At 37.0% G+C, this 26176-nt stretch overlaps 6 protein-coding genes across 10 annotated transcripts; 2 read left to right on the top strand and 4 right to left on the bottom strand.

Annotated features, from left to right (window-relative positions):
• Positions 1 to 1367: 1367 nt before the first annotated feature.
• On the bottom strand, positions 1368 to 6696 carry LOC120009537 (ADP-ribosylation factor 2-B-like). The gene is made up of 7 exons (XM_038860160.1): positions 6559 to 6696; positions 5539 to 5699; positions 5371 to 5441; positions 2420 to 2539; positions 2003 to 2121; positions 1824 to 1905; positions 1368 to 1722 (listed from the first exon to the last, which is right to left on the bottom strand). Exons 2-7 carry the CDS (start codon positions 5684 to 5686, stop codon positions 1717 to 1719), a joined length of 546 nt encoding a protein of 181 aa, XP_038716088.1. The 5' UTR covers positions 5687 to 5699; positions 6559 to 6696; the 3' UTR covers positions 1368 to 1716.
• Positions 6697 to 7987: 1291 nt separating this feature from the next.
• LOC120008482 (WAT1-related protein At1g09380-like) lies at positions 7988 to 9833 on the bottom strand. The gene is made up of 7 exons (XM_038858812.1): positions 9655 to 9833; positions 9456 to 9518; positions 9243 to 9359; positions 8883 to 9132; positions 8627 to 8785; positions 8324 to 8475; positions 7988 to 8239 (listed from the first exon to the last, which is right to left on the bottom strand). The coding sequence occupies exons 1-7, from the start codon at positions 9831 to 9833 to the stop codon at positions 8053 to 8055; spliced, it is 1107 nt and encodes a 368-aa protein (XP_038714740.1). The 3' UTR covers positions 7988 to 8052.
• Positions 9834 to 11928: 2095 nt separating this feature from the next.
• Positions 11929 to 13927, top strand: LOC120008417 (UDP-glycosyltransferase 75C1-like). The gene has a single exon (XM_038858724.1). It carries the CDS (start codon positions 12187 to 12189, stop codon positions 13639 to 13641), a length of 1455 nt encoding a protein of 484 aa, XP_038714652.1. The 5' UTR covers positions 11929 to 12186; the 3' UTR covers positions 13642 to 13927.
• A 1529-nt stretch (positions 13928 to 15456) lies between these two features.
• On the bottom strand, positions 15457 to 16730 carry LOC120008419. Its single transcript, XM_038858729.1, has 2 exons — positions 16299 to 16730; positions 15457 to 16015 (listed from the first exon to the last, which is right to left on the bottom strand). Exons 1-2 carry the CDS (start codon positions 16673 to 16675, stop codon positions 15676 to 15678), a joined length of 717 nt encoding a protein of 238 aa, XP_038714657.1. The 5' UTR covers positions 16676 to 16730; the 3' UTR covers positions 15457 to 15675.
• Positions 16731 to 16918: 188 nt separating this feature from the next.
• On the top strand, positions 16919 to 20089 carry LOC120008420 (pyrrolidone-carboxylate peptidase-like). Of its 3 annotated transcripts, none has more exons than XM_038858730.1 (5): positions 16919 to 17126; positions 17868 to 18205; positions 18789 to 18893; positions 18999 to 19046; positions 19634 to 20089. In XM_038858730.1, exons 2-5 carry the CDS (start codon positions 17936 to 17938, stop codon positions 19871 to 19873), a joined length of 663 nt encoding a protein of 220 aa, XP_038714658.1. In that variant the 5' UTR covers positions 16919 to 17126; positions 17868 to 17935; the 3' UTR covers positions 19874 to 20089. The 3 variants fall into 3 exon arrangements, with proteins under 3 accessions (XP_038714658.1, XP_038714659.1, XP_038714660.1); XM_038858731.1 differs by lacking the exon at positions 16919 to 17126 and adding an exon at positions 17133 to 17239; XM_038858732.1 differs by lacking the exon at positions 16919 to 17126 and adding an exon at positions 17262 to 17394.
• Positions 20090 to 20269: 180 nt separating this feature from the next.
• Positions 20270 to 26014, bottom strand: LOC120008418 (shaggy-related protein kinase alpha-like). Of its 3 annotated transcripts, XM_038858728.1 has the most exons (14): positions 25866 to 25938; positions 25730 to 25768; positions 24508 to 24673; positions 24288 to 24380; positions 23954 to 24013; positions 23593 to 23865; positions 22976 to 23050; positions 22735 to 22791; positions 22515 to 22655; positions 22370 to 22420; positions 22148 to 22243; positions 21982 to 22065; positions 20725 to 20827; positions 20270 to 20597 (listed from the first exon to the last, which is right to left on the bottom strand). In XM_038858728.1, exons 3-14 carry the CDS (start codon positions 24610 to 24612, stop codon positions 20515 to 20517), a joined length of 1221 nt encoding a protein of 406 aa, XP_038714656.1. In that variant the 5' UTR covers positions 24613 to 24673; positions 25730 to 25768; positions 25866 to 25938; the 3' UTR covers positions 20270 to 20514. The 3 variants fall into 3 exon arrangements, with proteins under 3 accessions (XP_038714656.1, XP_038714655.1, XP_038714654.1); XM_038858727.1 differs by lacking the exon at positions 25730 to 25768 and having other exon boundaries at positions 25866 to 26014; XM_038858726.1 differs by having other exon boundaries at positions 25730 to 25975.
• Positions 26015 to 26176: the final 162 nt, after the last annotated feature.

Here is a 26176-nt window from a genome sequence, read left to right as displayed (position 1 = left end):
AGATCGGATTGATTTCATTTGTTCCAAAACGGCGGACTACAACTTCTGCTCCAACACATTCTATCAGAACCTGAAAAGCCCAACAACAGACTTTGTGGGTTAAACTCAGATAACCATTGAACAAACCCTGCGCAAAGCAGTGAACTCAAATGCTGTGATTTGGGGACTTGTTAAGAACAGAAGTCCAAGCAAATTCAGGGATGCACTGAGCGAATGCCATGATGCTTATAACGTGGTGATAGAGTATTTCCAAGAGGCAAACAAGTCCTTCCATGAGAGACACTATGGTGGGATGATGCGGCCTGTGGAGCCTATAAAGACCATCAACGATCAAATGAAGATTCTCATTTCTATGGCTTTGGTCACTGGTCATCAAATTAGATGAAATCCCATTCTATTTACTTATAAATAATATGGAATATTCCATTATCTTAATTAATTTCATATTTTATTTGTTTCAAGATTGAATCAGGATCTATATATTATATTATTACAACGAACACTTGTGTTTCTTTTATCTTCCACACAAAGCGTGAGGTTCTAGAAATTCATTTCCTTTCCTTCTAAAAAGATTATTGAAATAATCTCATGACATATACAAAAAAGTCCTCCAAATCCTCTTTTAGAGAGGAACAACAAAATGGGGATTATAATGGATCGTTTGGATTGTCAAAGACAATTTTGTCATCAGCTTCAAAGGCACCAAGCAGCAGTAAGGCAGCTTCAATCAGCAAAACTCTTCATAGCATTTATCTGACAGACAACAGATAGAAACAGTAACCTAATGCTTATTCTCTGAGACGTTTGCAGAATCAGAATCAATGGTGTTCTCGTAAATTTTATAGAAATTGATTTGGGTTTGTTGAAAGATTGAAGTTTTGAGGATGAAATCATGGAAGGCAGGAGCTTGGGCTGGAATCAGAACGAACTAGGGATTGTAATTTGGCAAATTGGGAATTTTAACTTAGTAGGCTTAATGGACCGAGCTTCAAAGTGCTGACTCGCATGGGCTGTTTTCTTCACCAATGGATATAAACATCTTTCTTCACCAATAGAGCTAGCGACGCGCCCTGTTGAGCCTGTAAAGACTAAAGACCATAAACTACAGGATGAAGATTCTCATTTCTACGGCTTTGGTCAAGCCCAGCAACTTAGATGAAACCCCCATCCAATTTAATTAAGTATTTCTCCATAAATAATAAAACAACAAAATTACATAACAGCCAATCCAGAGGTAACTTGAAATTTTTTGATCCAATTTATAGCAAACAAACAAACATTCAATCAAAACCTAAAAGGCCCATCAGCAGACTGGGTTTGACATTGATCACTATCAAACACAAATACTTCCGTTGAGGGACTGTGAGGGGCACAAAAGCAGGAGCATTGAAGAATGCTCTCACTGACTGCAACAACGCTTATAACGTAATTATGAAGTCTTTCAACATCATGTACTACAAAGCAGAGAGATTATGATCACGTCTGCATCTGTCTCCCCAAGATTGATACAGGGCAATACACGAATAATCGTATGGAAACCATCAAACATTCGGGATCTACATGGACAAACACCCCAACTCCTATAAGGCTATAATAATATAAAGACAAGATACAATTCACACGACAATTAACAGGGTTAAAAGAAAGAAATCCAGAACACCACATAGCCTAAAGTTGAATCAAATTTTGCCGCAAGTTGCTGCCCAAAAAAGTCCATTATGACTGCAACAGTCAGAAAACAAAAAATCAGAAAAATGCCAGCTGATTTATTGATATCAGTAATGGAATTTGAGCTCATCTGAAAAAAGAAGAAAAGAACCTACCTTGTTAGCAATATTGTTGGAGAGCCAGTCCAGTCCCTCATAAAGTCCCTCACCAGATGTGGCACAGGTGCTCTGTATATACCTGCAAACGAAAATTATCACTCAATCAGGGTAATCCAGCGTAAGCAGAAATGTAAAGAAAACTACATAGCAAGGGCAAAGCCATCTGGTCCAACTACCAGTGGCGTTGACGGAGTGAATGAAGGCCAAGCTTGTCAGTAATCTCTGCAGCATTCATGGCATTTGGAAGATCTTGTTTGTTTGCAAACACAAGCAGCACAGCATCTCTCAACTCATCCTGACCATGAAAAAAAAGATCATCACTCGTATATCAATACAATTGATCAAATAACACTTTGTCTCAAGTTGAAACCAGTCAGACTCTGCCATTAGACTAGTCATAAACAACAGCAGTACCAACCAAGGAAATCTTTTTTTTTTTTGGAAATTTTTTTCCATTCGTGGAGCTTTCAAGTACTTTTTTGTAACCCTCATATGCTGCCAACTTCAATTTGATTCTTAGGTTCCTACTTCCTATTACTAATATCAAGATGAACATCCATCAGCAACTCAAGTAAAGACCAGAATTATGTTACCTCATTCAACATTCGATGCAGTTCATCCCTAGCCTCAACTACACGATCACGATCATTGCTATCAACGACAAAAATAAGACCTTGAGTATTTTGGAAGTAGTGTCTCCACAAGGGACGAATCTGCACAGATCCAGAATTATTAAAGCAAACATATAGATGCTAATTTACATAAGAAATAATTACTAAAAAGGTCAGAGACACTACTGGGAAAAGTCCAAATGATAAAAACCCTGGAGAAAGTTAAAACTGGCATTCTCAACTAAACTATATTAGTTCACATCGACAATAAACATATGCATTTGTTTGGATGCACAATAGAATGTGAATGTACATAGACAGGTACAACACAGTAACCATAAGGAGGATCTCTTAGAAACATATACTCCGAGCATGACACATGCTAGTAGTCTCTTCATCACTGAGAATGACAAAAAATAAAACTTAGCAGCAATATCATGAATATTCACTTAATAGGGCGTAAGTAAGCTAGCTCATTTGAAACATTTTATGCACCGCTCAATAAATGATAAATTCAACAACCTGAAAAAGGAAACAAGAAGACATTAACACAACAAATGTGTCAAGGAATGTCTCCATATGGCCATCATGTGTATATCATCCCTTGATAAAAACCAAAGGGGGCAGCATAAAGATGAGGTGGCTTCAGTCTCTATAGCTCATGATTATGTTATGTGCTCACAGAGCAATGATCAGCACAAGACTGTCAATAAGCACATCTAACTGCTAACACTACTAACAGAAACCCAAAAAGAGTAATAAACTAAATTACAAGTGAGATTTCCGCACAGCTTCTATAGCCTTTCCAGCAAAAAGTGAAAGAAAAGCTTGGAAAACAATATGATGCCAGTCAATGTAGCTTATGATTATGTTATGTGCTGATGGAGTGACAACTACTCAGCACAAGACCGTCAATAAGCACATCTAACTGCTAACACTGATAATAAAAACACCCAAAAAAAGTGATAAACTAAATTACAAGTGATATTTCCGGCACAGCTTCGATAGCCTTCCAGCAAAAACTGAAAGAAAAGCTTGGAAAACAGTATGATGCCAGTGAATGTAGCTTATGATTATGTTATGTGCAGATGGAGTGACATCTAATCAGCACAAGACCGTCAATAAGCACATCTTAGTGCTAACACTAATAACAAAAACCTAAAAAGAGAAACAAAACTATAATTACAAGTGAAATTTCCAGCACAGCTTCGATAGCATTTCCAGCAAAGCCGTAAGAAAAGATTGGAAAACAGTATGATGCCAATGCATGTAGCTTATGATTATGTTATGTGCTGATGGAGTGACATCTAATCAGCACAAGACCGTCAATAAGCACATCTAACTGCTAATACTAATAACAAAAACCCTAAAAATAGTAATAACAAAACTATAATTACAAGCAAGATTTCCGGCACAGCTTTGATAGCCTTTCCAGAAAAACTGAAAGAAAAGCTTGGAAAACAGTATGATGCCAGTGAATGTAGCTTATGATTATGTTATGTGCTGATGGAGTGACATCTAATCAGCACAAGACCGTCAATAAGCACATCTAACTGCTAACACTAATAAGAGAAACATAAAAAGAGTAATAACTAAAGTTACTAAACAATAGTTACAAGTGAGATTTCTGGCACAGCTTCGATAGCCTTTCCAGTTTCCAGCAAAAACTGAAAGAAAAGCTTGCACAAAAGTATGATGCCATTGAATGTAGCTTATGAATATGTTATGTGCTGATGGAGTGACATCTAATCAGCACAAGACCGTCCATAAGCACATGTATTATGCATCAAAAGAATCTAAAGAGAAGCGAGAAACAACACCCAGTGTCAACGGCCTTCCCCATATAATCGAAAGAAAGTCTTGAAACATAAGAAGGTTGAATCGATCAAGCTTATAATGGTGAGAAAAAATGTCTTAAATAGATGCTGAATTGCTGATCATGTTTAATTTAAACAAAAGGCATACCCATAATTACATCAACTGTCCGCCACATCATGGATAGCCCCTCCCCACAGAAACAGAGGAAAGACTTGAAAGACCAGATGTAATTAGCACAAGGTCAGCGATAAGCTATTATATTTTTTTGAAAGGACATAAACTATTATATTCAATCGATCCCTGGAGCAGATTTGTATGCAATCAGCGAATGTACAAAAAAAGTGTTACAATCATATTTGTAACAAAAGCATAGACATCATAATCACACGAAATATCTACCACAACACATATAGCCTTTTCCATATTATCAAAGAAAAGACAGACTCAAAATACAAGATGGCTAGCCTCAATTTAGTTTAAGTTTCAATTGTGTGCTAATGGCAGAAATCCTGATTAATACAAGGCCAACCACGGATACATAACTGGTCCTGGAACTATGGTATTCAAAGGCATGCATGATAAGCAGATGGGATTCTCACACAGGAAACTAGCACACCAAATAGTGAAAGGTAGTTCAAATAGGGTTTGATCATATTAATGCCAATCACAAAGGTAGAGAGCCAAACCAAATTATTCTACTCCTAACACAAGCAATGAGCCAAGGCATAAAAAGACAAAGAAATATATCATATACATCCTTCTTTCACAAAGCAAAAGCCAAAAAGGAAGAAGAATTCGAGGCAGAAAGAAAAACTTCAAAAAATGCTTGCCAAAAATAATTTTATATACTTATATGCAGCAATGTAACAACTAACACGATTGGTAGAAAGCACATAAACCACCTGGCATGCAAAGATATTACTACAGGTTTCCTCCATTATGAGACATCAATAACACAAAAGAAACCAGCAAACATTATTAAATGTAGTAAAAAACTTACAAGTACGTTGTAACTTACAACGTATGCCATAAAGGAAATTAGTTGGTCAACTCAAGCATATCACAAGAACGGTATTAACATTTAAAATCTCTGTTCATTATCTATATAAACACACCTTATCCTGACCCCCAACATCCCAAACTGTGAAGCTTATGTTCTTATATTCCACGGTCTCAACGTTGAATCCTGGGTAAATAAGCACAAAAAGTCACTTCCTGTAATTTAAACAGTTGAAGCCAAATGAATTGCAAGCAAACAAGGATGTGATTGCAAAATTTAATACCGATTGTAGGAATCGTAGTGACAATCTCTCCCAACTTGAGCTTGTACAAGATGGTGGTCTTACCCGCAGCATCAAGACCTACCATCAGAATTCGCATCTCTTTCTTGGCAAAAAGCCGGCTGAAAAGCTTGGCAAAAGACAGCCCCATCTTTTCAACTCAGCTGCATATACAAAAATCCAAGTCAAAAACTGATAACATCCTAATAGATAAAAGCCAAAAACACAGAATGAGACAAACATACTTGTTATATACAAAAGAAGAAGAAGTTCTCCACAACATTTAAGAACACAGCTATCAAAACTAAAAAGCCTCATGAAGTGAATGTCCAACAAAAGTCTGTAACTGAGAACAGACCAAGAAATTATGAAGTGAGTCTACAGAATCCATAGAACAATGCAAAAAACACATTGATCCACTAGTTTCCTTTAACTGCTTGAAAAATAAAATCAGTCCCATACCAATCTCAAATAAATTTTCAAAATATAATTCACCACAGTTTTTCCATGCCGTTCCAGATCATCTCATTTACTTCAGTCTTCATAAGAAGAAAAAATATTATTAAAGAATCAGATGCAACAGATATCGAAAAACACCTGGCACTGCAGTCTCAACCGGATCCATCCCTAACAGATCTACGAAACGTTGCACACAAATCTCTAATAACGTTCAAATCACGGGACAAAGGCATAAAATAAACTCAAAAAAGCATTTCTAAGGTTTAAAAGCAAAATTTCTACCAGAAGTATCAACTACACGGGAAGCATCCATCGAATGAAACCAAATCAGATTCAAACCTAAATCTAGATACACCAAAAGATACAAGTGACAACTGAACCACAAACGAAAAGCGTACAAAACATAACAAACCAACATGCAGAAGTGCGCAAATCTAGAAACGGAAAACACATATCAAACGATTAACCAGCTACAGACTCAAAAAGCTTTAAACGTATAGAAACATTTACATGAACATACTAGAGGCATCGGAAGACTAATAAAAACGCAGAGAGGAATCTTACATAGGCTATAGGGCAGATCTTGTGAAGCTGCCTCAGGAGACGGAGAACGAGGAGAAGGAAATGACCGAGCCGTAGATTATATAGATGGGGATTGGGGAGAGAGTCAGAGAGGCCCTTTGACGGCGTTAAAGCTTTGGCCAGATTCGATAACGTGGGTCTTTAGACCGTTTAGGGCGAGTGGGATTACCATTCTGTCCACTATCTCTATCGGGTGCCCGGGACATGTTGTAATAAAATTACAGCAGGTCCCGCTATAATATTCTTTATAGGTAATAAAAAATTTTATTTTTATTTTTAAAAATTATAAATATATAGTATTTTTCATAACGAATCCAATAGTATATTTTTTGTTTGAAACAAAAATCAAATCCATCGTGATCAAAAACATCAAATATTTTGAGTTTATATCTGATGGTTTAGAGTTGTCGTGTCTTTTTCATGTTGAATTTGATTTTTGTTTCTAACAAAAAAAAATATCTTGTGTTCGTTGCGATGAACACTACATATTTATAATTTTTAAAAATAAAAATAAAAAATTTTAATTTTCAAAATAGGTATTACAGTTATTACAGCAGGTCCCGGGCTTCCTATCTCTATCTCACCATAATTTAATTAAAAAAATTTTGTGTGTGTACGACACTTGACTGTGTGGAGTATGGACACAAATTAGATGTTGTTTATGCCTAATTTTATCACAAATTAGTGTGTGATTGGCTATTTCAAAATATTTTTGGTGTTTTTCTAATTACATCCCAATGCCATTCATCAAATGGAGAAAACAACATTTTCATTGGTGCTGTTTGAGAGTGTTGTCAATTGCTGTGAAATGTTGTGCGGTGCTGTGAGTTATAAAACTGTGGTGCTGTGAGAGGAGTTGAAACACAAAAATTGTTTGGCGCATCAGTTTTAAAACTGTGATGCAGTGCTCTGAGGTGCATTTGACTTATCTAAATTACGATTATATTAGATGACTAATAATATTAATATAAAAAGTTGTGGTGCTGTGAGGTGAGGTACGGTGCTGTGAGATAAAAAGTTGTGGTGCTGTGAGATGATGTTCTGCTGTAAAAGCGTTTGGCGTGGCACGAAAAACTGTACGTGGTGCTGTGAGGTGAGGTGCAATTGAACGCAAAAAAAACGTACTATCAAACATATACATTGTTGTTGTCTTGTTGAATGGTTTTAACATAATAACATTGCATGCAAAAGCTGAAAATCACACTTTTTGCCATATTTTTCTGTCCATATAGCTGATCTGTAACTCCATTACAGTGAAAAGAGCTCAAAATAAAATGGTATTCCATCTGATCTGGTATAATCTTCTTTCAATGCAAATCTCACATTTAGATCCTCCTTTCATGGATACTTACATAGAAATGGAAACTGCAAACTGCAAACAAATTAGTTGAAGGTAGGTAGCACACAAAATTACATTCCCTGATATATTTATAATCTTCTCTGCTGGCTGATGCTACATATATCAGGGGCAGTTGTCTAAATTGGAGAACGACGATTGCCATTTGAATAGCTATAGGGAGTAGCAGTCTGCTGAAACTCTAGATCAATACCGTTAATGTCTGGCTTGCTCACTTGTTCTTCTTCAATGGCTTTCTTCGCCTCTTTATCCTTCCCCCATAGCACGGTGTACAGCCCCACAACAATCAAAACAGACCCTACGGCACTGAATTAACCAACAACAACACAAAGTAAGTCATGACATTAAAATTTCAAACTTAAGCAATGTATACATGTATATTATACTTACGTTCCAACATATAATTTCTCACGAAGTAAGGCCCAGCTAAAGATGGCTACCATGATGAGCATAAATGGGCTGAACACGGATGCATAGAGTGCTCCTTTCCTCTGAATACACCATGTTGTTAGGTAAAATGCTAATCCTGAAGATATAAGCCCCTGCAATGCAACCACCACGTACATATCATATATATATATATATATATATATATATATATATCATCATCAATGTATGAATATCTGATTCATTTGTGTACGTGTCCTGTAGCCCATAAATAAATTAACCAAAATGTGACAGAAAGGTACCGACCGCATAAAGAGATGCGAAGAGTCTGACAGGAGTTCTCAGTGACCAAGCAGATACTTGGTGTTCTGGAATCAAGGCAATGAATATACACTCAATCGCTCCCATGAATAACATCATCACTGTGCTTGTGTATGGAGCCGGAAAGTTTGCGCTCACTTTCACCTGCAATTGCCAATCATAAATTAAATGTCCTCAGGACAGCCTAGCTCAAAGCTGAAACAGAAATTCAAGATGAATTAATGAATGAATATATAGTTACTTGGATGATGAACCATGCTGCCCAACCGAGAGAGCTAGCCATGAGAAGCAAGGGACCTAAGAAGCTGCTTGAATTGTTGGTGGTGTTACTACCTCCAATTTTGACGGCGTAGTCCCATAGAATCTTAGATTCACCAACATTGATGATATTTCCATGGTAAAATGACAATATCATCGCTCCACCTACACAAGTTACTGTCCCCAACACCTTCGCTATCCCTGTTGCCTCTTTTACTCGCACTGTTTCTTGTCTATACATATACATATATACATATATATATATATGTATACCAAACCACATTAAATTATTCAAATCCAATTCAATATTAATTAATTGAAAGAGTTGGTTTTAATTTGTTACCGGAAAATGACTGCCAGGATAAATGTGAAGGCAGGCAGTAAGTTGGTCATTGCAGACCCTATAGTTGGGGTTGAAAGTTGAAGACCCACAAAATAAAAAGCATGGTTTGCTGTTATCCTGCATGCATATTTAATTATCTTCATATATATTACCACACTATTCATCGAAGAAAACAAAATAATATATATATAGCTACATATATGTATAACTTACCCTGTCAATGAACATAAGAAAATCTGGAAAACAATAGCCTTTGTGATCTTTGGTCTAGTTTTCCTGCAAAGCAAAAATAATAAAGGGAGCAAAGCAGAAAACACCCCCGGCTCAAATTTAAAAAGATACTTAGAAACTAAAATTAATGAAGATTGGATTAACTAAGATATATATTAATAGAGAAGGGAATTACAATTACCACTCAAAGATATAAGCAAGAGGGGCAATGACAAGGGTGGCAAAGATTTGCCTGTAAGCGACAAGCACGAGAGGCTTCATGCCAGCATCCATGGCAACCTTTGATGTGATGTTCATCCCAGCATAACCCATTTGCACCACAAGCATGAACAAGAATGGCAAAAACTCACCCACCACCATCTTTAATTATATTATATATAACGATGAGGGTATGTGTTAATTTGTCAAAGACAAAGAGTAGTAGTATAGATACTAGCTAGCTATAGGCTGCAGAGAGATTACAAATGTAGAGTGAGAGAGACAGAGAATGTGTCTTGCACTTTGCAGGAGGGGCTACCCATGCAATGAGACAAGAGACGTATTTATATATATACATATAAAAAAAAAGAAGCTACTCTTTTCGATCTGTTTAATGTCCCTGGACCTGGTGAGATTCATTTGGATCATGTGGTGGTTGTAGCTCCATCAAATGATTTGTGTTGGTTTCATAGTTTTGATATAAAGTGGCTGATGATATGGTGATCTATCCTTCCTCTATGCTCTTGTAGAATTTGTATTTGATTATTTGCAATATATTTAGGATTTTATGCGATTAAATTCTGGGATTTGTTTGGATTACACAATATCTTCCCTGGATGTGGAACTAGGATTATTGTCTTTCTTTATTCATTACCAACAGTTTTTTTTCCTTCAATTCCTACTCGTTTTAATTATCTCCATAACATCCAGAGGTCAGAATCCAGAACCCAGAGTGGCCTCATTAGCAACAAACTCATCTAGGCCCACAAATTCCTTGTTACCAACTTTTTTTTGTTGAAAAACCAGGAAAGATGTCTGGTATGTCATTCAAGTAGATTCCTTGTTACCAACTTACCATCGCTCACTTGCATGCCCAATAATTGGGCCTATCATAGTCTTCACCGAGTCCGATTGCAACTAAATTATGATATTCAGTGAAATGTGCATCATGAAACACCATACGGCAGCTCGTTTATTCAGGAACTGCAGAAGCTTCATACTTGCTTCAGCTTCAGGCGTGCAAATTTGATCAGTAGAGGGTGTTAAATAACGTGACTCATATTAGAAGAATTACTTTACACTTATGCTCTCTTTGGTAAAGCGGAAAGATTGATTTTCAATACGAACAGAAATGCAGTAGAAAAAAAGTTGAGCTTAATGTTGTGAAATATATTGTAAGGTGTTTGGTGAACTAATAACTGACATTAGCAGAAAAGGTGTTGAATTAAAATATTTTAATATCAGATTTAAAAAATTTATATTAAATTTGTAAGTAAATTTAATGAAATAAATTTATTTGTTATTTATATTATTTTTAGGTATACATTATTAAATATTTTTATATAAAAATTAAGAAATTTATTTGTATTATAATTACTAATTTAAAAGTATAATTATTAATTTAAAAGTATATTTTATTTGTATTTTTAAATTTTAATTATTTTATTTCAATATTAAATTTACTGTTATAATAATTATAAATGCATAAATATAATTAATTTATAATTTTTATATTTAAAATCTATTAGTATACTATTAAATAATGTTACAACTTTAATTTTAGGTGGGTCCCATGAGCAAAAGAATAATACTTTATATAAAAGTGTGGGACCCACACATTAAAATTTTTTTAAAAAAAAACTGGAATCTGCAATAGAAATTAATCACCTGTTTGCGACTCCACTTGTGGAGCCGCCCTACCAAACAAGCGGTAATGAAAGGGGTATGATACGGTATTACTTATGAGTGTTTTTCTTCCTCTTTGTTTCTTGGTGTTCTTTCTTCCTCTTTGTTTCTCATTTCACTGTTTGTTTTTTTTTTTTCTCTATTATCTGTGTTGCCTGTGAAGGTACCATTATCAACAGAGGGATGGGTGGATTTGCAACCGAAGTCTCAATGGGACCGCTTTCACTTGAAGTTGAGGCAGAATTGTCTAGAGTTGATGGTACATACATAGCTGCCCTGCCATACGAAGAAAAGCAGGAAGCACATGGTGAGAAGCAAGTCTTAAATATGCACAGAGGCTTTTCAGCTGTCGTGGTCCAAGATGAACACTATGCTCATATCAATCTGGTAGACAGAAAGAAACCCATTGTTAAACTAATGTTCAACGCTCAACAGACACAGAACGCTGCCAGTTTTTTTAGAAAAACTGCAACCACAGATAACATCAACATATCTATCTACTAGTAGTGTGTGTGTGTTAATCATCTCAGCTGGTAGGTAGTGTTCGACATCAATACTGTTCGACAATGAAGTCACAAACCACAGAAAATATCAATGGATCTAGTCATCTAGCAAAGTGATACTAGAGAAAATCTTCCTCGAGATTTTTCTTGGACACAAGACAAAAAGCTTAATTTCTATCTTGAAGTAGTGTCTCAAATCATCTCAAAGAATAGGTAGTTTCCAAAATCTAAATCATTCATCCCTATATCTCATCACCTCAGACGTCATCTTTTATGTCTATGTCCTGTATCCTTCTTGAAATCTCTCAGTTCTATCCCAATCATGCATGTGCATACAATACATATATGTTTGTAGGATCCTCAGTCCTCACCACAACCTCGAATTCACTCATACCAACCAGACAATGGCTCAACCTCACTTTCTCCTTGTAGCATTCCCTGCCCAAGGCCACATAAACCCTGCCCTTGAGTTTGCGAACCGTCTTATACTCAATGGTGCATGTGTTACTATGGTCACCTGTATCTCTGCACGACAGCGCATGACCAAGAAGTTGGTTCCGGACAGCTTGGCAATTGCATTGTTCTCTGATGGCTATGATGATGGGTTCGAGGCGACTGATGATGACGATGCTCCTAATCGGTACTTGTCTGAGGTAAAGCGACGGGGCTCGCAGTATATCACTGAACTGATAAAGGCAACTGCTGGAAATGGAGGGCACCCATTTACTTGTTTGGTGTACACTTTACTCAATACATGGGTGGCAGAGGTGGCAAGAAGGTTTCAGCTCCGTTCAGTGCTTCTTTGGGTTCAGCCGGCGACAGTTTTGGACATTTATTACTACTTCTTTAGTGAGTATGCTGAAGATATCTCCAATAGTAGCAGCAATGGTGATCGGGTTGAACTACCAGGATTACCAACACTCGATAGCCATGATCTTCCCTCTTTTCTGCTCCCTTCCAATACCTACACTTTTGGACTTCCATCGTTTCGAGAGCAGCTAGAGAGGTTGTCTGAGGAAACCAAGCCGACAATACTTATCAACACCTTTGATGCATTAGAATCTGCGGCCTTGAAAGCCATTGAAAGCTTTATTATGGTAGGAATAGGACCATTGATTCCATTAATTGAGAAAGATTCAAGCAATGACTTGAAGGAAGATTATAAGGAGTGGTTGAATTTGAAGCCCAGCACCTCGGTTGTTTTCGTATCGTTCGGAAGTATTGCTGTGTTATCCAAGCAACAACAGGAAGAACTCGAACGTGGGTTGCTGGATAGCAAGCATCCTTTCTTGTGGGTGGTAAGAGAACAAGAAGAAAAAGAGAAACTGAGTTGCAGAGAAGAGTTGGAGCGACAAGGAATCATAGTTCCATGGTGTTCTCAGGTGGAGGTTTTGTCCAATCCATCAATAGGATGTTTTGTATCCCATTGTGGATGGAACTCGACCTTGGAGAGCTTGGCTGCAGGAGTGCCAATGGTGGCATTACCACAGTGGGTGGATCAACCCACAAATGCAAAGATGGTCGAGGATGTGTGGAAAACCGGGGTGAGGGTTGTATACAATGAGGAAGGGATAGCTCAAGGAGATGAGATCAAGAGATGCTTGGAGATGGTCATGGGAGGAGAAAAAAGTGAGGAACTGAGAAGGAATGCAAGGAAATGGAAACATTTGGCAGCAGAGGCTGTAAAGGATGGAGGATCTTCGGATAAAAACCTTAAGGCTTTTGTTAATGAGGTTAGACAAGAATCTCAGACAAGAAGTTGGGATTCCAACTTACAGTGATAGCATACACAGGATTCAACTAGGCAGACACGGAATTCAAATTACAACTTGCATACATAGCAGCAGAAGAATTTCTATGTTTCATGCTTATCAGTAAAATAAAGGAAGAATTTAGATAACTATTGTACATTATTAAAGTAATGCATTGTATACAGCCTCCGCCTCAAATCTGATCAACTAGATCTGACCACATGATCTTAGAACAATACATTCATGATAAAGAAGTTTTCCAGCATATGTATCAAGACAATTTTGCCAAGAAATTTCATTCTGAAATTAACCTCGACCTAGTTGGTTTTAGAACAGATGGGCATATTTGAGTCATAACATCATATTCCACAAAACAACAATAAGGACAAAAAAGAAAAGGGAGGACATGGCAAGACCAAGTCTTAAATGTACGAAGCATTCATTTATTATGGACCAGGAAGAGGTAGAAGAGCAACATTACCGCATTTCAGGGGCTTTCTTCTCAGCAGATGTTTTTGACAAAACCCAGCTAATCATCAGCCCACGGAACCCCATGCTTTGCCCATAGTTAGTAAGCTCCGACTGGACCTCTTCCTCCAAATTCATAGAGATCTGGCTATATATTGTTCCTATCTATTTCTTGCAAAACTGGATTTAGAATATTCCATGCAGCTGCGAGTTCATCGATCGCTTCTCATAAAAAAGATGGTTATCTCCATCAATGACACCCGGAAGGTGATGTTCATACGAATCAGGCACCTCCACATTATACCTGCAATACCAACAGCAAAACATAATGGATGAAGAAAGTGAGTTAACGTCACGAGTGCAATGTTTGTCATAACACAGGTAGTATTTCTTAATATTTTCCTAATGTTTGTGTGCTTAACTGTCATTGTAAAGCAAATTAAGTTCTGAAGCATCCACCTGCAAGCCTAATCCAGGAATCTTATTGTTAACTTTGATTAGGATGGCTTCATATTGGACATCACGCAGAATCAATTCATTAGTTGCGAGGTCAATGTTATGCCCAATGCGCTCACAGTAAATATTTCCTGGAACATGATGAAACTGAATACGTAAGTGATTACTAACCATGGTGCATATCCATTAAGAAATTTTCTTCACAAACCTTTCTACCTTGTATTAAAGTCATTTCCAAATGAATTTCCTTGTATTCTTGAATTGATTTGAATCATGTTTTCTATTAGGAAGCCGAAGGTTTAGGCTCTCAATTAACCACAGTTTAACCCACGAAATCTCTGACAGATATTGGCTTCTCCTCCAGTCAGTACACAATACCTCCCTGCCACCAACTGTAAGTTGCTTGCAGCAAACTGCATGGTCTAATACTATAAATATTAATGCCAATACAATTTTTATCATGCTTTCCTAAAATAATCCACAAGTCGCTCATGCTATCTAGAACTGGGAATCATGTCAGAAATATTATTGTCAAACATAAGTTGTGACATTGATTGAGTGAAGTAATTGAAGCTTAGCATAACAAAGCAACCATATACTTGGCAGAACAAGGATCAAGTGTAGATTAATATATTCTTATACCTTAGAAAAGTGAGATGTAAAAAATTATGTGAACAAAATATCATGATCACAGAATATGTTCGAATTAAATAAGCGTCAACAACTAGCCTAGGCTGTAAAAGGTCCACTGCCTAATAATCATGCCATACACACTATGACCTGAAATTCAATTAAAATTGAAAGAAAAATACAAACTTATTGTCCTCTATTTAGCTGCATGAAATTTTTTTTGGAGAGAAACAGGGATGATACACTTTTCTGTACATCAAAATTCAGAAATCTGGATTCACCCATTTGAAATCGCTAAATATCCCAAGCATATTAATTTCCAAAGTTCAAACATTTGACATTTCACTTCTTCTCTTGTTTCCTCAGATAAAATTAAGAATACAAATATTGTTTCATGCTTAACCAATACACGTTAAACACAAGCAAATATATACAACTTTCTTTAACATCCTAACAGTGTAAATGGTAAACAATCCTATCACTTTGTTTGTTGCACGTTAATCTTCATGACTAGATAACTAGTTGTTGAAGATAAGACTGAAGCTTCTCTTGTGAAAGATCAATGATCTGTAGAGATTTGTTCACTTCTCCGTTTGATGATGTTGATCCGATAAGGATAGGAGTAAGCTTGTAGTTGAACCATCTTTTGTCTTGAGCGAGTCTCACTTGAACCGAACATATCACCAAATATATCTCGCTTTGAACCATTTGAGGACCCATCAGGAACTTCCTTATCTCTCCATATTGTAACCTTATCTCTCCATGAAACTTCCTCATCATTGTGGTCCTCATCCATATGATGTTTGGTTTGGTCAGCAAAGGATAATTTGTGGATTTGCTCAACATATCCCTGTAATCAAACAAAGAGACAAAGGACCAAGTAAAAAATTTCCTATGCAATTGAGCAAGCCCCATAAAGTCAATTTCTTCTTTTCACTTTCAATTTGCTGAACAGTACTCACGAACTACCAAAGTACAAAAATTTCACTTTGGTCGTACTTCCCTACTTCCTATTTCCCAGTTACAAAAGAGTCCATCTAGCAAAGTTTACAGCTTTAAATCATTCATGTTCAAACCAACAGACTCAGAGTCGCGCTTACATAAATAATTAAGAAAAGACAGAATCTACTTACAGTGCCGCTACGAGCAAACAATAGCGAACGCCGAACAGCAGTAGATACTGAGGTTTGTTTGTGACGTATTGATTGAAGAATCCGTTACAATATGTGGCTCGTGGTTCTGGATGCAAAGGAATGCAATAGACGTTGATGGGTATTCGTCTTTCTCCGGTGATCGGCCGTCGAGAACTAGGAATCTGCTGAGCAATCGCCCGAGAGGAGTATGAAATGGGGCGATATAATTGATGTGGTGATGTAAGCAGGATCAACGGTGAATCTAAAAATGAAAGACACTCAGAAGCGCGGTTATGGATGAATGAAACCAACCAATGCTGTGTTCGAAGCAAATCTGAGTTAAACAATATGATAAGAACAAATAAAAAATAAAACATGCCCGGTATATCAAAAACAGACAAATAATTGGATAACGAATACAAGAAAAACGTCAAATGACCTTAAATACTGTTGCAGGCTCAACGTAATTGGTTTATCTACGCCCAGGCGCCCACTGTAAAACAAAAAAGGTCCATGTTTCGCACACGTAAATAGATAGATGGCATAAGCCCTATATATAAAACAGAGATGTAACAATTTATAAGAAGTAGATGTATGTGTGTGTATGTATGGCAGTTTTGTCATTTGTGTTGGTTGAATGTGACTCGTCCACTACGATTTCCTTTTTATATTAGTTGTCTTTTTTCTCTACATTTTCTCATCTCATCCTCTCTTCATCTTAATCTGGCGGAATCTTTATTAGTTTTGAGCTAAATCAACTTTAGACAGATAAGACTGGTGGCTGAGTCGTCTCTGTCTCTCTCTCTCTCTCTGTCTTGGAGATTACAGGTAAGAATACAACAGCAGGGAGATGTCCAATTGTCGTTTTCCTCTCCTCTTTTTATTATTCCACGTTAATTTTATCAGAGTTATTGGAAATTTGAAGACTTTGTTAATATGAGGTAGATTTTGTGGGATTTTCCTTTCTGGTTTGTTGGATACTTGCTATTATCAGGCTGTTTGATCGATTTGAAGTCTGACTTCTCGTGATTTAACTCCCTCTCTCTCTCTCTTATTAATCGGGGAGGTTTTAAAAGACTAGTCTGTCATCAGATGGGTATGGGATCGGATTGTTCGATTATATAATCTTGTATATGGGTATTTGAAGTGGCTGTTGTTGGCTTTCTTTGACGATTTTCAATTCTGATTGCTTTCTCTGTTTCCAGCTTGGATAAAGTTCACATACAATTATTTTTAAAAAGAAGATAAAAAAAAGCTAAAATTCTCTTTCTTTTAGTGTTTTTACATTATTTCGAAGTTAATATTGAGGAAATCCAAGCTTTCAGATACATTGTTATTGTAGTTTTGGTCGATTGCTGTTTGTTGTGGTACAAAGTACATGATATTCGGGTTACAATTTTGAATTGCATGTTCATCAATATCAGGATTTGTGAAAAAGAACCTCATAGATAGATCTTTTAAGTTAGATGCTCCAAATTTTTGATATGTTTTGCTTCTGCACGGGGTAATTCTGAATTAGCTGATGCTTATTTTACTGATGGACGAAAAACATCTTATTACTCTATCCAGGTTCTGAAATTTTATTCAAAATTTGATGATATAACCATTGACGATTTAATCTCGATAACATTCTCGTCATGGGGTCCGAAGGGGTGCCTCCAGCAATAACAATCCATGTGACGGGGTTTAAGAAGTTCCATGGAGTTTCTGAGAATCCAACTGAAATCATTGTCTGCAACCTTAAAGAGTACTTGAATAAGAAGGGTTTGCCAAAAGGTCTGATTCTTGGAAGTTGCAGCATCCTTGAAACTGCTGGCCAGGGAGCCCTTGTTCCCTTGTATCAGACATTGCAATCTGCTATAAGTTCGAAAGAATCAGAATCTTCGAATCCCGGAAGAGTTATTTGGGTTAGTTACTTATATGTCTGTCTTGTATTTCTGCGTGATGCATAATTCTTTCCTGCCCTTTTGAAGTTTACCTTATCTTTTCCATTACTTTGTCTTTGAAATGAAAGAATTAAGCTTGTGATTAGTCCTGCCATGTTTTTGTTAAACTTGCATGTCCCATTCCCGACTTGGGTGGGGAATGCTCAGAAAGTGTATTCTAGAAATGGCATCTCAAAACTCCTGCTCTTTCTGCCTTGCACTTCTCGATATTGGATACCTTAAAATGTGTACTTTATTGTAGGTCGACCAAAATTGTTTACTACATGCACACAAAGTCACGAATACACAGAGAAAATATCTAGCACTGGAATTGTCTTCCTACTGAATGTTCTGGTATTATTCATTGCAATTTTTGTGAAGTATATTGCAGTTCAAACATGCCCACTTCATTTTTCCTTTTAGTTTGGCTTTTAGTCTAGGCGGACACACAGAATTTTATCTACTGAGCACAAGCAAATGTTGCCCCATAAACATGTTCTTGCTGCAAGCAAAGTTTTTCCTTATGCATCATATTTCTTTCTCTGTCCGAGAAACTTCTCTTCAGGTGCACTTTGGAGTTAATAGTGGTGCAACAAGATTTGCTATTGAGCATCAAGCTGTTAATGAAGCTACTTTCCGTTGTCCTGATGAGATGGGATGGAAACCTCAGGTTTGATATATCCCAAGAGTCTTTTCTGTGGTGCATGTGAAATTTGTATCATATTCATCTTCCATAAACATTGGAGTCTTATTGTAGCTAATTTATATTTTGCAGAAAGTACCAATTATTCCTGCGGATGGTGGAATTTCACGAATACGAGAGGTAAAATGGGTCAAATATTACTGTATCACAATTTTCATTGGTTTTATGTTTTAGTGGAATATACTATTCTTTTGCTGAAAAAGAAACGGGATCTCTGTGCGAGTTCACATTGTTTTTATGGTGTATCGTGATCTAGAAATACTTTTGAATTCCTATGTGGTGATTGTTGCATATCTGGTCTGTTATTATGAAAATCACTTGTTATTATTGGCTGTCATACTCTGTCAAGATTCTAAATGTAGTTGAAGGCATTTGGAGGCTTGTTATTTTACTGCTAGAGGTAGAGGAGAAACTTGCATGCTTTTGATTCTTGTAGGTTGATTGTTGTTCAGTGTGATAAATGACGAGCATCCCAAGATTTTATTTCCTGCTTTCCCTATGTTTGTTCTGACAGAATTTTAAGTTATATTGTTGTTTCAAATTGATCAAACTCGAATATGATCTAACTCGTCTGTCAAATTTTTTTATTACACTTCAAAGATTCACTACTAGTCATATTCAAACTCGAATAATAGTCATGATGCTATTATTTGCTTATCGTCCTCTGATTCCCTGACAAAAATTTCCTTTCTTCTAATTTCATACAGACTTCTCTTCCTGTTGAGGATATCACTAAGGCGTTGGCAAAGCAGGGTTATGCGGTGATGACCTCAGATGATGCTGGTCGTTTTGTATGCAACTATGTTTACTACCATTCCCTTCGCTTCGCAGAGCAGAATGGAACCAAATCACTATTTGTACATGTACCTCTCTTCATGACCATAAATGAAGAAACCCAAATGGGATTTGTTGCTTCCTTGCTGGAGGTGCTTGCTTCTTTACAGTAGCTATCTAAACGTCGTCTGCTGACATATCATGTCCAGGAGCTTAATTGCTGCTTCTGCTGTTGTTGACCATGTTTGAGTTGGCGGGTGAGTTCTTGCAATTGCAGTGCTTTAAGAAACAGACAAGTGTATGCCAATGGAAAATTGTATTTTGTGGACCATTCTTTTTTATATATTTTGATGTTTCAGAAGAGGTTTCAACCACTTCTTGAAGGGCCTTGAAATCGTCCTTGTTGATATGTCAATAATGCTCCCGTTTGCTCGTCTCAAACGACATTGATCCTTCATTTCGGTTTTTTAAACTCGTCAGCATTGTCAACTTTTTAGAATTTCTGCTCAAGATTTTTTTCTACGATCATTGAAGTACTAATGGGAAATGGGCACCACAACAGGCAGAAAGACCTGAACATCACTTCCAATGGCCAACTGAATCCAGCAAGGTAGAAGTTACAATCTTTGATTACACATAGTAACTACACAATGACAACAATACCCATGGAGGCCAGGAAAATTCATTCAGTAGTAGCATGTCTATAATTCTGCCTAGTTACACGAGACCTGGCGATAACAAACAGATTTTGCATAAATAGGTTGGACAAGCGTGGATCCCATATCAGAACACTAGCTGGTTCGTTACATCATTATCATGAACCAAGAAAGGGACACTGTTTTCTTGCATGCTCCGGTATTAATTTCACCAAAGTCTCCACTGGGACTCCCTTCAATTCTGTATCAACAGCAGTAAAAGGCAAACAACATTGAATGAATTGTGTGAGAAGGCATGGGGCTAAAACCTAACGTTCTTTTGCATTAAAAAAAAATAAAATAATTAGTGTTTTTCAAATGATTCCTACCATGGGATTTAAAGTTAAATAGTGGTGGAAGGAAGCGACCATTTGGCACGCGGGTGTTCGGGTCACGTAGCTCATCAAAGAAAGGATGAGTCAAAGCATCTAACTGCATCAAAATCAACAAATTAAGTTAATTAGATAACGAGCCAACAGGGAGAAGCTTTAGCTACAGGTCCCATTTAAACTGTTTGCCTTGTAACTTTCATGTAGTGGCTCCAGAGACAATAAGGAGAAGCATTAAACTAGATCAAGCAGCAGCCAAATTTTTTAGCCAGTACGTAAAAATTTCAGCTACAAAGCCAAACACATCAATGGTACTAGTAGCTAAGATGCTACAATGAAAAACATCCAGCAATAAGATGGGTACAACTGACATTAAGTCGAAAATAAATCAGACAAGCCCACTTCTCTTGATAATGATATACCCCTGTCAACCTCAGTCACGTGAAATGCACAGAACATATGAAAAGAAAATCATTGCCCCATCTAAACTAAGTGATTGACACCCAGAAGTTCAGTAAAAGGATATAGCAAATCATCGTCCTTAAGTCTTAAAAAAACTCCCACGCCACAAAGCCACTAGAGAAAGTAAAGTCTCCAGAAAATGACACCATCCTTCAACATCGCATACAACTATTTCCTTGAAAGACTGCGTATATCTTGCCTAACCCCTACCATGCCCACTACGGGAGCCTTATCCACAGGAGTTGTTTGCCCAGTGGTAAAGTTGTTGAGGTGCAATTTAGAGGTCATAGTTTCAATTCTTAGAAACAGCCACTCCACATTATATTTGGTAAGGCTTGCGTACGTCCTGCCTATTCCCGACCTTGCCCACTACGGAAGCCTTGTGCACGAGAGTTTTTTACTTTTTACTATAACGTTGGAAGATGAAGGTATTCCCTACCTCACCAGTGAGCAGTGAGGTTCAAGTTCTTCAAATACCACTGATGTTCATAATACATAATGTATAGTGAAGCCCACGATATACTAAGAAAAATTAGATCAATTATGCATCGCATTCGAAGATGAGGGAAAAATTAGAGCAATCATGCACGCATCCGAAGAAGAGGGAAAAACCGAAAACTTAGATCAATGATGCATTAAATCAGAGATGAGGGTATTCCCTCTTCCACCAATGAGTGGGAAGGTTCCTGTCCTTAAAATACCACTTATATTCAGAATGAATCCCACCAGCATAGGAATTTTATAAAAGAAGAAAACAAAGGCCAGCAATAAAGAGTTATGGATATAGATACTCACAGCAGTGCACCGTAAGTAAGGGGAGTACTGCAGTAGTCTTGAAACAAGATCAACAGCTTCAGGAGGCATGCGCTTGTGGAATATCTAGTAGTACAAAAACAAATAGATGTCAGTGAATGATAAGTTAGTCAAATGAAACAAAATGGTCCTTTTTTTTTCACAATACCTTGTGCCATGGGTGGGCTTTAATCTGAGGGAATTTAAACTCAGTATAATTTGGGTTCATGCACTTAATTTCCTCCCTTGTTGGAGTACCCAGAACCTGCAAACCAACCACATTTTATAAGTCATAAATAGAAATATTCCATGATTCAAACTTAAGAAGAGCTTCCACTCAGTTACGACGATAAAGCTTTTAAGCGAAACAAATTTCAGTATCTACAAATACCTTGATAATCTCAACAAGCTGGTCTACTCCACTCTCCCCAGGAAACAAAGGCTGACCAACAAATCATAGGCATTATTAGTAAGCTTGTATTTATGACAAGAAACTGGAAATGTGAACAAAATCTTGAACATATCAACTATCCAACCTGCCCAAGAAGTAGTTCAGCAAAAACACACCCAGCAGACCAGATGTCTATAGCTGACGTATACTCAGTAGCCCCAAAAATAAGTTCCGGTGCTCTGTAGTACCTTGAGCATATGTACGATATATTTGGCTCCCCTTTCACCTTATTCATAAAAACATCCAATCAATATCAGACAATAGACAATTTCGATGACTTAAACAGAAGAAAATCTGAAACATACCAAAACTTTTGCACTTCCAAAATCACATAATTTAACCTGGTGAGTATGTGGATTAACCTGGACAGAAAAACGCATTATCACAGACTTTTAATTTAACATGTTATTTCAAATGATAATGTCCAACAGCATTATGTATTATGTTTCTCTATATCGCCACAAGGACTTGATAAGTAAATCAGTTATGGACCGAGCCAAAAGTAACTAGCCAAACAGATATAGCTAAAAAGGAGTTTTGGCATACCAAGAGATTTTGAGGCTTAATGTCTCGGTGGCACACTCCAATAGCACGATGAATGTACGACAATGCCCGGAAGATCTGTAAGGTATTAGCAATATAATTTGTCAGTATCACAGAAAATTAATTTCAGACAGTTCAGGACGATACAATTCCCCAAGTTACTGTGAAACTATCCTTATAAGAATAGTATAACAACTGCATGCACAAGGCTCCCACATTGAGGCAGGGTCGAGAAAAGGTAAGATTAGGTCTCTTCAGACTGTTTCCACGTTTGAACCTGAGACCCCGAGGCCAGGGCAAAGCAACTTACCACTATGCCACATGCTCACCGTTATAATTAGCTTCACACAGCCAACAAAATGAACAAAAGAAAGTGGGGCCACACCTTACTCCTAAGAGATTAAGAAAGAATTTCACAGTTCACACTCTCCAAGCTTATAAGTAATCTTCCACAGCAAAAGTAGACCAAAAATCATTAAATCAATAATAAGAGGACGCTTAAATCAGCAATATTTTCCTTACTTGGCAAATATTACACCAAAATGTGTGGAGTTCTGCATTTGTATTTAATAATGATATCAAAAAACGATGCAGTTCATTTAAGTTCATCAAAAGCATACCTGGTAAGTATAAAGTTTCACATATATCAGCGGCATCCTTTGGTTCAATTTGTTGTAGTGCTTGATCACACGATTAACAGTTTCAGGAACATACTCAAGCACCAGATTAAGATAAAGTTCATCCTTCTCAGTCGTTGAGAAGAAACAGTGCTTCAATGCAACAACATTTGGGTGGTCAAGAAGACGCATAGTTTGCAGCTCCCGGTTCTTGTACCTTTTATCTTGAAGAACCTTCTTAATAGCCACAGTTTCACCAGTCTCCAAGCACTTTGCCTAAAATATGAAACCAACAGAGGGAATTAGAAGGTCAAATATACGAAATGAAACCAAAGCTCATTCTCAACCTAACAAAATTTCATACCTGGAATACAACTCCAAATGATCCCTGGCCAACAACACGCTCAGCCATGTAGCTTATAGTCTGGAATTTACACATATAGAAATGCCTTACATGACTGTAGGAGGAATTATTGAGATATTTAACTATTAGTTCTTTGAAATTTTCATATTTGCTCATGCCCAACATATCTGGAGGGGCTTCATCATTCCTCAAGCAAATAACGGGACACAAAGGGAAGGAGGATGTAACAGTAAACTTTCCCAATGCCTAAATCAATTTGATCCTTTAAAAACTTTACAGCAGTCGACCAGTACAACAGTTATTACTATGAATTGGCAAAGACAAACAGCTATACCTGCTTTGGCTGGCCGTTTCTACCACCAATAGTTGTCACTATTATGTGCCCTGTCTCAGTACCGTTACCATCAACTACTGTTGCTTCCATTTCCTGCACATTTAAGGAAACTATGAGCATCTGGACTCTGTGGCGTATATCTAAAAACCACTGACGCCAAGCAAAAGCAAGAAAAATGATAATAAGAAAAGGTGGTAGTGCTAAACAAGAGCCTGTGTACTTTGTCATCCCGAATTCTCATGTCGTTCAACTCCTCAGGTAACCTATCAACACCAGCTGTAGATTCTCGAAAACCAGAAGTAGGCGCCACGCCTACTGAAGCCATTTGTTAGGGAGAATAGTACTGTTCTCACAATTTTTCCACGTCAACAATATCAATTATTTACCTGCAATAATTCAAAACACATAAACATAAATTGTTGGCCACAGGCAGCATCGAAAGCTACATGTGAATTGTTAAATAAAACGAAACACAAATTAAACTCGAAAAGAACTGGCTATCGTATCATCTCAAACTTCAAATCAAATGTTCTCAATGCTAATTGGCCCTATGGCTATGTAGGTGAGAACCAGTAAGGCAAAATCCCATATATATCAATGCTCAAACTGAAGCTCCACGAACAAAATACGTGTCTTTTAGCCAAAGAGAATTCAACATCCATTAGATATAATTACCCTCCCAATACTAAACATTGGGACAATTACAAGCAATATTCTGAAACTCAATACAAATAGAATCTACAAAACTCCCCAGTCTCGCATCACACTACATCGCATACTGCCGTAGAGAACTCAATATATGATCACTATGTTATGATTTAGTGCAGCCAAATCAAAAAAGGTAAACGTGAGTTATCAGAAGATTCCCATCTCACAAAAGTCACCACCATGCATTCTTTGTGTGCAAGCAAATGAACCATAAACCTCATTTACCCAAAAGGAAATTCCTTTTTATTCCAAGAGCATTTTTTTTACCCCAACAGCACAATTAGCAAAGCAAAACCGAGTACTAGCATTCCATACACAACTTCCTCTAGCTTTCAACAATTAAGTTAAAAGGAGAACCTAGCCCTAGGCACAGTAGTAAAATAGCTTCAACGGAAACTGGCATCACAGCTTAAACACGCATAGAGCCTGTCCATTAAATGCGCAAGCAAATAGAGTTAACATACGTGAAAATTTCCACCAGAAAAACAAAAAAAAAATATGTGAAAATTTCCAACAAGGAACTTAATTTTTTAGGGGAACAAAGTGAAAGTTACAAAAGCAATCCCTTCAGGAAAAAAAAAATTGCAGATTAAACAATCGAACCCGAACCCCTAGAAAATCGAAAGTTGACATCAACATCGAACATTCAAGAGAATTGAAAATAATAAAAAAAAAATCAACAGAAAGTGATGAAAACGCCAAAATGGAAAGACTCAGAGGCCCAGAGCAACTACCCAGTTGAATTCGATCGGATCCAGATCACAAAATGAAACCTTCAACAAAATCCATGAATGAACACAAAAAATCCAAAAAAAGATGGATGCTTAATCTACACTTGATAAACTGGGAATCAGCAGGTGACAATTGTACCGATGGGAGCAGAAAATCCTGGAGACGAAGATGACGACAACAGATCCATTTCATGTAGTTTCTGTATGTTTATTTTTGTATTTTTGCTGCCTTTTTTATGTTTGTGTTGTGGATAGGGTGCTATAATGCGCTGGAGATAGTCAAAGTCGGAACTAGGAACCCTGTAATAATTGTTTTAATATTTTTTTTAAGAATATTGCTTTCACTATTTAAAGTTCTAAACTTTCTTTGTTTTGGTCTCTTGTGGGTAATTTTTAAAAGTTCTGATTTTTATGGAAGGGTCATGATTGTGGCAACTGTCTCTGTGGGCA

This window comes from Tripterygium wilfordii, chromosome 11 (assembly GCF_013401445.1).
Source record: "Tripterygium wilfordii isolate XIE 37 chromosome 11, ASM1340144v1, whole genome shotgun sequence".
Lineage (NCBI taxonomy): Eukaryota > Viridiplantae > Streptophyta > Magnoliopsida > Celastrales > Celastraceae > Tripterygium > Tripterygium wilfordii.
The sequence above is the reverse complement of the archived record's forward strand: the minus strand, read 5'-3'. Positions and strand labels throughout refer to the sequence as shown.